The 12,046-nt window shown below is 41.2% G+C and overlaps 1 protein-coding gene across 1 annotated transcript in view; it reads right to left on the reverse strand.

Annotated features, from left to right (window-relative positions):
- WDFY1 (WD repeat and FYVE domain containing 1) overlaps positions 1 to 12,046 on the reverse strand; it is a 40,125-nt gene that overhangs the window by 13,001 nt on the left and 15,078 nt on the right. Inside the window, exons 2-5 of the mRNA XM_036319156.1 lie at positions 11,588 to 11,655; positions 7,412 to 7,485; positions 2,953 to 3,007; positions 1,116 to 1,266 (exon numbers count right to left, since the gene is read on the reverse strand). Coding sequence (XP_036175049.1) covers positions 1,116 to 1,266; positions 2,953 to 3,007; positions 7,412 to 7,485; positions 11,588 to 11,655 — 348 coding nt within the window. The remainder of the gene's footprint in view (positions 1 to 1,115; positions 1,267 to 2,952; positions 3,008 to 7,411; positions 7,486 to 11,587; positions 11,656 to 12,046) is intronic.

The raw sequence follows: 12,046 nt of genomic DNA on the forward strand, positions 1-12,046 counted from the left end.
TTTTAAAGCAGGAATTTCAGGGATGCTGAGGCACCTTTGAGAGTATTGTAAGAATTATGAACCCTCTCTATACACAAAAAAACAACTATAAAACCTATAGCCCATTTATGAACTCCAGAGTCATAAGCCTTACTGTATTTACTAGTATATTCTATTGCAGGGTCTGTAAATAACCAATTACTAGAAGATCAATTCCTTTTTTGTTTCTTTCTTTATACAAAAAGTCTTTTCTTTCACTTTGAAATGTAAAGGAATGAGGGGAGGGGTTTGCAATAATGAGGGTTAGGTTTTCCAAGATTTTGTATTAAAAGTACAGCACTGCCCTAACCAGTTTGGCTCAGTGGATAGAGCATCGGCCTGCGGACTGAAAGGTCCCAGGTTTGATTCCGGTCAAGGCATGCACCTTGGTTGCGGGCACATCCCCAGTAGGAGGTGTGCAGGAGGCAGCTCATTGATGTTTCTCTCTCATCGATGTTTCTAACTCTCTATCCTTCTCTCTTCCTCTCTGTAAAAAATCAGTGAAATAAAATAATGCCGAAATCGGTTTGGCTCAGTGGATAGAGCGTCGGCCTGCGGACTGAAGGGTCCCAGGTTCGATTCCGGTCAAGGGCATGTACCTGGGTTGCAGGCACATCCCCAGTGGGGGGTATGCAGGAGGCAGCTGATCGATGTTTCTCTCTCATCGATGTTTCTAGCTCTCTATCTCTCTTCCTTCCTCTCTGTAAAAAATCAATAAAATATATTTAAAAAAATCAATAAAATATATTAATAAATAAATAAAAGTACAGCACTTCCCAGCAGGGAATGGTAAGTCACTTAATTATTTTTAATAAACCAATTTTATACCAATAAAGCAAATTTCAGATTTTATGTAAAATATCAGGAATCCCTCAGCCTTTGGGTCTCAAATAACAATTTATTCCTTTTTTAATCTTATTTTTTGTTTTTTCCTTTCTTTTTCTCTTTTTTTAGTCTTTTTTACATTTTTTTCTCTGTTTTGTTTTTCATTTTTTTTATTCTACTTTTTGGATATTTTTGTCAATTAACAATTTCTGATCAGAATAGAAATTAATCATTGAGACAAGGAGGCGGAGGCCCAGCCCTTCAAAGGATACTGCAAACACGAAGCCCAGGAGGGGAAGAGGTGCCTCCCGAGCATGTCCCCGGTCCGGGTGCACATCCAGCTGACACACTTGTCGTGACCAGTGCTGACCACCCACTCCGTGGCCAAGCTGAAGATTATTGCAGACACCCGGTTCTGATGAGCTGTAGGAACAGAAACGGAAAGTCTGCGCCCTTCAGGAAGAAATGGGACCTTCAGAATCGAGCCTCATGGGGTGAGAACTGAGGCTGGCCAGGGGATGCACAACATCCCATCACGGGAGTGCCCGACTGTGAGCGGGTGTCAGATAACCTGAACTACCCCGACTCCCTATCACGGGCTTCCCAGGGCCCTGCCCACTGCCTGCCTACATGGCAGACAGTCAGAAGCTACCAATCGTTAAGGAGTAATGCTCAAGAGGGACTCCGATCATAGATTAGAGAACAGACTTGCACTTTGCTCTAAAAAGCCCTACCTACCAATGAGTTCCACACGGAAAGCAGGAGTCTCTTCTTAAAAGAGAAAATTTTTTTATTGTCCATAACTTCAGTGTTCTGGCCCTTTACAAAAGACTTTATAAACAAGAGCAACTATACTTTTCTGTAATTAAAAAGTAGTGTAAGCAATTTGTGTGTAACTTTTTACTATTTATAGAGACAAAATATTGTGAAGTTCTATATTCCAAAATACCAAAATAAGAGCTGAGAATGAGGAAAGTGTGCTGTCTGTGACCTAACCTGTGAAATATCTGAGTGTGCAGGTTAATTGTAAGCCACTAGGGCAGCGACCTACCTACTTCGTCTGATACAGCACCTTGCATAGAGCAGGTGCTTGGTAAATGCCCAGGCTGATGAATGAAGTCTGAGGCTAGACAGAGAAACTTCTAACTTGCTCTCAGCTGTACAGGCTGCTGCAGGAGCACTGAGGAACTCTTTCTTATAAATTAATTAGAAAAGACTCTGGGAATATGGGCAAAGCATGAACCAGATATGCATAAAAGATGACAAAGGGTTAACATTAAATACAGCTTAAATAATTTTTAACTTGAGAACTATTTTGACTATCAAACTGGCAAAAAGCATTTATAAAGAGTAATGTTGTAAACATTTAAAGAGCAGGCACTCTCAACCGCCATTCATAGGATTGAAAAATTTGCACAATTGCTGGGAGGAGGTTTGCAAATAAATCTAGAGTATTAAAAATACATTTTAATGTTTGACCCAGTTACTCTACTTTTATGAATTTGTCTTAAATAGAAGTAATTAGAGTCAGAGTAACAGTAAAGGACACACACACACACACACACACACACACACACACACGTATATACATAGATATGAAATATATATACTCACAGATATATATACACATACATATACTACCATATATGTTAGTGAGTGGGCATTATCAAAAAGTAGGAGCAGTACTCATGTTTAAAAATAAAGCAATGGTTAAATTAAATCTGATACATGTACCCAAATGGAATAGTATACAAAAATTTAAATATTAATAAGCAGGAAAAGAATGGTAAGTAACTTCAAAGAACTAATAGCCTCTTATTTAATTGGGGTAACAAAACTAAAAAGTTAATATGAAAACCTACATTTTTATTTTTACTTTTTTTATAACTTTATTTTTAAAATCTTTATTGCTGAAAGTATTACATATGCCCCTCTGCTTCCTGCATTGACCTTCCTAGCCCATCCCTGCTCCTCTCCCCAGGCCTTCACCAAACCTACTTTTGATCATATGAGATGGTGTCCTAGTTTTGTGTATGCAGATCTACATGTATTGTGTGTGTGTGTGTGTGTGTGTGTGTGTGTGTGTGTGTTTGTATTTATTATAATTACCTGGGTAAGTCCTGATAAAGTTCATTTTATTAAAATCTTCAGAAACATGAAATTCCTAAAAGTAAACACAAGCAATAAGAATATAGTCATGGTTTTAAAAACAACAGGAATTTAACTTTCAAAACAAAGTGAAATCCAAAAATAGCTATCACCAGACCTGGGACTGAGATCAGCTAGAAGACAATAATGCGGACCTGTCCTCAGGCACCCTTTGTTTTGGGGACCAGATGGAACAGAGCCGCTGACCAGCACAGCATTTCTATCCAGTCCTTCCGCCGTGAAAGCTTTGAAGTCCCTCTCCTTCCAATTGCAAAGGAGGCAACTTGTTCATTTTTTCTCTTTGGGCTGCATCAAAAATTCCTCAGGATGATATATATAAAGTGAAAGTATAAAAACCCATTACTATCAGAGTTTTCAACTACAGTGAAAATAAAACATAGGGTATTCCAAGTAATGTAAGGGGGGAGTATACATATTTAATATACAAATATACAAAAAAGAGCATTAAGAGGCTGTGGGTGGGTTTCTTCTTTCTTATATTCTTGGATTTTCTAAATTTTTACAGACTGTATAATACTTTATAACTAGAAAAAAGTTAAAAGTATGCGCTTAATGAAAAAAATGAACTTCAACACAAAATAAAAAAGATGAACCTCTTTATAAAAAAAGTCCTAATAAAAAATTCTATTGACCAATGCTAAATTGATAAGTTTTTAAGGCTCTAGGTAACATGGACTTTATAAATTGTTGACTACTCAGACTGAAAAAATATATATAAATTCCTTGTTCTCCATTCTGGTTTTGCAAACTACAAGTACGTCTCAGCGTCTTAAGGATACTCATCTGTTTTGGGTGGATCAATAGATCAATAGCTAGCTAATGGTAAGTTGGATTTCCATTGCCCCTTTCCACTGGAGAGCTGTAAGGGTTCTGTAGGCTGTCCTATTACTGATATCTTTGAACCAGGAGCCACAAGAAGGGTCCCTAAAAAAAAAAGAAATGCTCAACCTCTGCTACCACTGGAGAAAGTATTTGAGGCTTGAAGTTCACGGCTCCTTGTTATATTTGTATATGCACATCACCATTATTTTCCTACAATATTTTCAGAAAAAGTAGAGTGAGAATGTTGGCTTTAACTACTACGTAATGTATTTACAGCAGCCCCAACTTCATAGGGCATAGAACTCTTCAAAGCCTATCTATGTCGCCCCAAGTCCTTACCACCTGCCCTTTGCTGGATGGACTGTTTGGGCTGAGAACCTGTGTTTGTACTGGTTTTTCCCTTCTTGGCCCAGAAAGACCATAAACAACAAACATGAACTGAGGAAGAAATAGAAAATCTGTAACAAGTGAAAAGATTAAATGAGTAGTCCAAAAACTTTCCACAATGAAAAACCCAGGACATCAGGTGGTTTCTCTAGTAACTTCTTCCAAGCTGCAAGTCTGAGTCTCTTACTACTCAACAATTAAAAAAATAAAAATAAAAAATGGGCAAAGGGACTTAAATAGGTATTTCTCCAAAGAAGATATACAAATGATCAACAAGCAACTGAAATACTCGACATCACTAGTCATTAGGCAAATGCAAACAAAAATCATAATGAGATACCATTTCACACCCTCTAGGATGGCCATAGTAAAAACAAAACAAAAACAACAGAAAATAACAAGTGTTGGCAATGATGGAGACAAACTAGAACCCTTACACGGTGGTGGTGGGAATGTACAATGATAGAGCCACTTTGAAAAACAGCTTGGGGGTTCCTCAATGAGTTAAAAACAGATTTACCACATGACCCAGCAATTCCACTCCTAGGTATATATTCCCAATAGAATGAAAAACTTAGTTTCACACACGAACTAGCACACGAAGGTTCAACAACCAAATGTCCATCAACTGATGAGTGGATAAACAAATTGTGGTCTATCTACATAATAAACAAAAAAAGTACTAATTCAAATTACGATGCAAAGAACCTTAATATATTACTCTAGGTCAGTGATGGCAAACCTTTTGAGCTCAGTGTGTCAGCATTTTGAAAAACCCTAACTTAACTCTGGTGCCATGTCACATATAGAAACTTTTTGATATTTGCAACCATAGTAAAACAAAGACTTATATTTTTGATATTTATTTTATACTAGAGGCCCGGTGCACAAAAATTTGTGCCCTGGGGGGGGGGGGGAGGCGAGTCCCTAAGCCCAGCCTGTGCCCTCTCGCAGTCTGGATCCCCTCGGGGGATGACCACCTGCTGGCTTAGGCCTGCTCCTCAGGGGGATTTGGCCTAAGATGGCAATAAGACATCCCTCTGGCAGCCCGGCAGCCCTCAGGGGATGTCCACTTGCCAGTGGGGAGCAGACCTAAGCTGCAGTCAGACATCCTTAGCACTGCTGAGGAGGCAGGAGAGGCTCCCACCACCACCACTGTACTGGCAGCCATCAGCCTGGCTTGTGGTTGAGCAGAGCTCCCCCTGTGAAAGCGCCCTGACCACCAGAGGGCAGCTCCTGCATTGAGCGTCTGCCCCCTGGTGGTCAGTGTGTGTCATAGTGACCAGTCATTCCCAGTCCTTCTGCTGTTAGGTTCCGTTTGCATATTACCCTTTTACTATATAGGATAGAGGCCTGGTCCATGGGTGGGGGCCGGCTGGTTTGCCCTGAAGGGTGTCCCGGATCAGGGTGGGAGTCCCGCTTGGGTGCCTGGCCAGCCTGGATGAGGGGATGATGGCTGTTTTCAGGCTGGCCACACCCCCTTCAGGGTGGGGGTCGCCACTGGGGTGCCTGGCCAGTCTGGGTGAGGGGCTGAGGGCCATTTTCAGGCTGGTGGGCGACTGAAGCTCCCAACCTCTCCTTTTTTCCTTTTTTTTTTAATTCTGGGATTTATTTACCTTCTCTATCTGTCACTGGAGCTGAGAGCCGGCTTTAGCTCTGAGGCCCTGCTCCAGCTCTGAGACCTCGGCTGCTGAAAGCAGGTATCTGGGGTTTGTTTAGCTTCTATAATTGAAACACTGTTGCAGTCCTGCTCGCTGAGGCCCAGCTGGCTGAAAGCAGGTATCTGGGGTTTGTTTAGCTTCTATAATTGCAACATTTTTGCTTAGAGTACAGCTCAGAGCCCAGCTGCGGCAGGCGGGGAACCTTGGCTTCCTCCATCACTGGGGCAACCAAGCCTCATGTTCGCTTCAGCTGCGTGGCTGCAAGCCGCCATCTTGGTTGGCAGTTAATTTGCATATTCTGATTAGCCAATGGGAAGCATATCGGAGGTACGGTTAATTACCCTATTTGTCTTTTATTAGATAGGATATTTAAATGCCATTTAACAAAGAAAAGTCAACCAAAAAAATGAGTTCACATGTCACCTCTGACACGCGTGTTATGGGTTCACCATCACTGCTCTAGGTGAAAGAAGCCAGACGTAAAAGGCAACATGTATTATATGATTCTACTCACATAAAATATCAGAACAGACAAATCTCTGGACTCAGAAAGTAGATTAGTGATTGCCAGGAGCTGGGGGGAGTCCTAGGGGGGAATGGGGAGTGACTGCTAATGGGCTGGGGTTTCCTTGGGGGAGGGGGGTGTGATGAAAATGTTCTGGAATTAGAGAGTGTTAATGGTTGCATCATCTTGTGAACATACCACAAAACCACAGAATTGCACACTTTAAAATGGTGAACTTTATGGTATATAAATTATGTCTCCTTAAGAAAAAATGTATATATACATATACACACACACAACCTGACCCACAAAAATACCTATAATAAATTAAAAATGTAAATACCCAATCCTTCACTAAAAATACTTGTGAAACACTGCCCTAAAGAGCTATACAAGTTGTTGGTTGAATGGCTAGTCCCTAACTTGGTTCTCCTTCCCCTTCCTCTGTTACACACACATGCACACACACATGCACACACAGGCTCTCCACCGCACCCTCCTTGTCCTGGTCTTCTCTGTGGTCCAGGGATAGGGGCTGCATGGAGACTGCACCTGTGGGCTAGCCTGTGCACCCAACCATCCATCAAAACAGCATTCTGAGTTCCACGAAACTGGTTTAAAATTAAGCACTCATTAAAATTAATCCATTTTGCCCTAGCTGGTTTGGCTCAGTGGATAGAGTGTCGGCCTGTGGACTGAAGGGTCCTAGGTTCAATTCTGGTCAAAGGCACATGCCCAGGTTGCAGGCTCGATCCCATCCCCAGTTGGGAGAATGCAGGAGGCAGCCGATCAATGATTCTTTCTCATCATTGATGTTTCTCTCTCCCCCTCCCTTCCTCTCTGAAATCAATAAAAATATATTTTAAAAAAATAATAAAATTAATCCATTTTTAGGTCTAACACCTATACTGAATTCAAAAAATTTAATGCCAATCAGGCATTTATTGCTAACTTTATTTAAACTGTCCAACAGACATGAACATGGGGAGGTCGATATAATACATACATTCTGGAAAGTACCTACCATGACGGCTCCGTTATCCTGGCCCACAAATATCCGCCTGCTATCATGATGGTAAGTCATAGCCGAGCAAGGAGCTGCCAGAAAGACAAAGACCACATTATAGCAAAGCTAAGCACTGTGTCATTGTGCAAAATTCATTATTAAAAGAGCTATACGACTGAGGTTAAAAAAAGAGGGTAAAAAGGTTTTGTAAAAAAATAATGACGTAAATTGAAAATGCTAATAAAGTTCTTTCTGTTATTTTAGTTTAAAATTCTCACATAAAATCAGTTTTAATACTTTGGGTCAAGTGATCCAGCCTGAAGTTTCATCTGACTGAAACTCCTGCCTATTTCTGGAAAGGTTTGGGGACCAGCGCTTACAGTGGGTGACCTGCACCCCAAACTCAGTGGGTCATCCTGCCCCCGCCCCCCTTCCCTATCACAGGTAAGAGTAGCTGCTGTCTGTGGAGACAGGGGTTCCCGGCACAAGAATTCCCATTCCAAGGCGTATGTGAGAAGGCTGAAAAAGCCCCTTTGGAACTGCTTTTCCCCCTCACTGGCCAAACAACGTTCCCTTGTGCAATGACATCCAACCCCAGTGTGTAGTCCGTGAAGTTGTGCGTATATTTTTCTTTGTCCACAGCAGTATCATGTGACTGGGTAGCACCTGCTGCCCTCCAGGTTCTGGCTACCCTTCTAGATAGCAAGGGCCAGAGAATGAGTTTCAGAAAGGAGCAACTCCACCTGTCTCCTTCGGCTACAAATCAGAATCAATGTGATTTAGAAAATGGAGCATTCGTAAAAAGAAATGTGCGGGTTCATTTCATCCTAAGAATTGTAATTGCCCAGGAAGGAACCACAACAAGGAAATAAATGCATGCCAGGAAAAAAACAACAAACTTGAGTTTGCTTTGAAATAAAACTTCATATGAAAAAGTAAGGGAAAAAAACCTTATATGTGAAGTCACCATTTGAAAATTGTTTAATTTAAAGTTCTCTCTCTACAATGGGCTGGTATTCTCCACCAAAAGCAGGCAATAAACTATAATATAGTACTGGATTGTACTCAAAGGCAAGAACACAGCTAACTGCGTGACCAGCTTATAGAAAGAAACTGAGCAGCAAAGAACCATCTAGCTGAAAGGCAGGTACTGCCTTTGCCTGTAAACAGAACAATGAGAAGTGGCAAGAAGCCTGTACCCCCTTAGCCCCATGCTGCTGTTGAAACTGCAAAGAACAATCATGTTTAAGAATTGTAACCACAAAGATATGTGTATCTTCATACACAGTGCTCTTTAATAACCACGCATAAAATTATCACCGACAAATCAAATCATACTTTGATCATTTCAAAGATTCATTGTCATTATTTTTACTTACTTTTCAGTTGGTACTAAATATTAATGCTTTAAAACTTCCTTTCAATTCTTTTTATGTCTAACCCTCTAACAAACTGCTCGTAAATATGTAAGAACCCTCCTCTGTGCAAAAATTACAATGGGCTGAGTTATTTTATGAGGCTATAGAATTCTTAAGTTTAAACAGAAAGCTTTCCTAGTTTATTTGTTTTGTATATAAAGATGTCCTGGCTCTTTACCCTAGAAGACAAGCTTCTAGTGAGATAAGCAGTACAATTTTTTTTAAAAAAAACTTTGGATACTGACATAGTTTTATAAACAAACAAAATACCTTTTTATAATCAAACAAAATACCTTAAACAAACAAAATACCTGTGGCCTTTTAAAAAGGCATCACTGCCATCCCAAATCATATGCTTCAAGTCTAGTTCTGTAAATAAAGTTTTTGTTTCTTTGTTTTTCTGAAACACGGCCAGGCTCCTCCTTTTAGCATTGTTTATGGCCACTTTCATGTTCCAAGGGCAGAAGGTTGAAAAGTTGCCATGGAGATTGTTTGGCCCGTAAAGTCTAAATATTTACTGTCTGGCCCTTCAGGAAAAGCTCATGGACACACCCCATACCTGTGGTGGGGAGCATAGTTTTGGAGTCAGACAGGCATGGATTGGAATTCCAACCACAAGCAACCCAGTAACCCCTCTGGCCTCAGTTTCCTCATCTACTAATGGTGAAAATATCATCTACCTTCCCAAGTTGCTATGATGATTTCATAAAGTGACATTATTTTTTACAAAGGCATGAGGCACACAGTAGATTCAGGAACTAAGAGTTACCATTTCTCTTCAGCTAAAGCAGATTCTGAAAGTTATCTTTGTTATGGGAAGAAACATTCTGAAACATAATCGGACCACACAGAGCAATATGCTAAGGTCCGGCTTGCTGATCACAGTCAGGTCATAGGAAAAAGTCTTAATTGGTGGCTGACCACTAAAATGTCCTAAATTGGGTAATCTACAGATAGTTTTAAGAGCCAACATGGCACTTTTCTTCTCATATTTTGAATTTATTTTTAAAATGAAAGTCATCCTAAAATAGACAAGCAATTATTTCTCATAATTCATTCATTGTTTTCTTCTGGCAATGTTCCTGCAGTTTTATCAGCACACACATCTCCAGATGGATGCAATAAAGAAGCTTCCAGAAGCAACAAGCCAAATATGTGTAGGTATAAACATGCAGGGGTCAGCCACCAACAGCAGAGATGCTGGGCCTGTTCGCCCCAGTTTTTACTGGTCTCTGCAGCCACAGTGTTCTGAGAGCTACTTCCAGAAGGTACCATTAAGCCAAGTTGGCAAGGGATGGCCAAAGCCTCGTGCCCAGGACCTAAGAGCCACGGAAGAGTACTCACTTCTGCTGCCACTGGAAGTCTAAAAGGAACCCTTTTTGGTTGGGTAGACGGTGGGCTCAGAGGCCCAGGATGTCCCACCCACCTCTGACCCCTGCTCCAAACAAACTCCCAAAGTAAATTTATCAAATGGCCCCATGAGCACCTTTATTAAGACACTGGTCCTTCATATTTCAGAAGAGTGACCAAGGTTATGCATCCACGGCATACGGAAACAGGAGATACTACTGCTCGCTCCAATCAATATGATTGGGTTTTCTTCTAGTGCACTCTGTATTATAAAGCTTTATGGTGCCTTTTACATAGTTATCTCTATAGCAGTAGTCCAAAAAGTCTACTTCATTTTCACTGAATGATTACCAAGACAGGGGAGCTAAGGAGGCTGCCCAAGCTGCAAGTGGAAGACAGAACAAATGAAAATCCTGACAAACCACTCGTGTTTTGTAGTAACTGACCACAGGGCCTGGACAATGCATGTTCACGGGAATAAAAGTGCAGGTGCCTGGGAGGGTGGCTCACGCAGACCGTGGGAATGTGCTGAATAACTGGCTACTCTGTGTGTACAACTCCACTGCCTCTGCCACAACTCTTAAGAAAGTTGTCACCAGTGTCCGGAACAACTGGCAAGAGGTCTTTTAGGAGAACTTCATAATGGTCTTCAGAAGTAAAAACATTAAGCATGCCCCACAGCCTTTCTTTTTTCCCCAGGGGGGCCTCTAAATCTGGGAACACTTAACTGAGGAAAATCCCTTATTCAGGACCAAGCCACAAGGAAATGAGCAGCTCTGGATGCTTCTGTGTGGCCATTTGGGACAGCAGGGCTCCACCCCAGCTGGGCCTGGTGGGGTCCAGGCGTCCTGCACAGGGCTCTCTTTTGCAGAAAGGATGGAGAAAGGAAGTGGCAGAGGATGGTGATGCGGCTCAGATCTGCATGACGGGCTAGAACTAAAAACCTCAATGCAAAAGACTGATCTAGATTTATTTTTAGAACACATTTAGCTACTGAGAAAATTTTCTTTTTAGAATGTGTAGTACTTTGGGCCCAATCTCCCATTGGAACCCAGAGGTTTGTGAAAAGGTTGGGCACAAGGCTGGTTATGAGGGCACAGAACGTCAGTATCAGCTATTACTAAGTACTAAGTCACTACTAGTTTAAGTTGGCAAAATTAAGGAAAACTGGGGGTGGGGTTGGGAGGGGCATGTCCTCCCTCCACCCCCTCCAGTTTTGCTCAAGGTTGCTTCAGTTAAGCCAGTAGACCCAACTTCCTGCAAAAGAAAAGCAGTCTTCCTGCAGTTAGGCACCTCCAGTGGGAGGGGTTAGGCAACCGGGAAACTCGTTCTGAAATCTAGCAGCACTTTTTAATAGACATTTTGAAATTTAAATCACCACAGACATTAGAGACATGTTCACTGCGTGAAACAGCTCCCTACTTACAGGCCATTGTGTGGTAAATGCTGGGCCAGTACTGGCCGCTGTCTCTCTTCAGCCATACTCGGATGGTTCTGTGGAGGAAAAAAAAGCACATAGTAATTTTATCTTCTTTATGCTCCTGTAAAACTTACTTATTTTTAATACTATGTCCCAGCTGACCTTGAACACATACAGCGGTAGGCAAAGGTAGGTTTACCATTATAAGTATGCAAACAGAGTTAATAGTTATTGTATTAATCAGAACCTGCTTGTCTTTTTCCATATGAACAACTGTAAACCTACTTTTGCCCACTCCTGTACACACACACACACACACACACACACACACACACACTCACCCAGTATATAGTACATTTCTACATAAAGTACATAACTACATATATACATATTAAATATGGTTGCATATAGTATGACCATATGTGGTAAGTTATGTAGTAATTAGGAGTCAGGTTTGAAATAACT

This window comes from Myotis myotis, unplaced genomic scaffold (assembly GCF_014108235.1).
Source record: "Myotis myotis isolate mMyoMyo1 unplaced genomic scaffold, mMyoMyo1.p scaffold_m19_p_8, whole genome shotgun sequence".
Taxonomy (NCBI): domain Eukaryota; kingdom Metazoa; phylum Chordata; class Mammalia; order Chiroptera; family Vespertilionidae; genus Myotis; species Myotis myotis.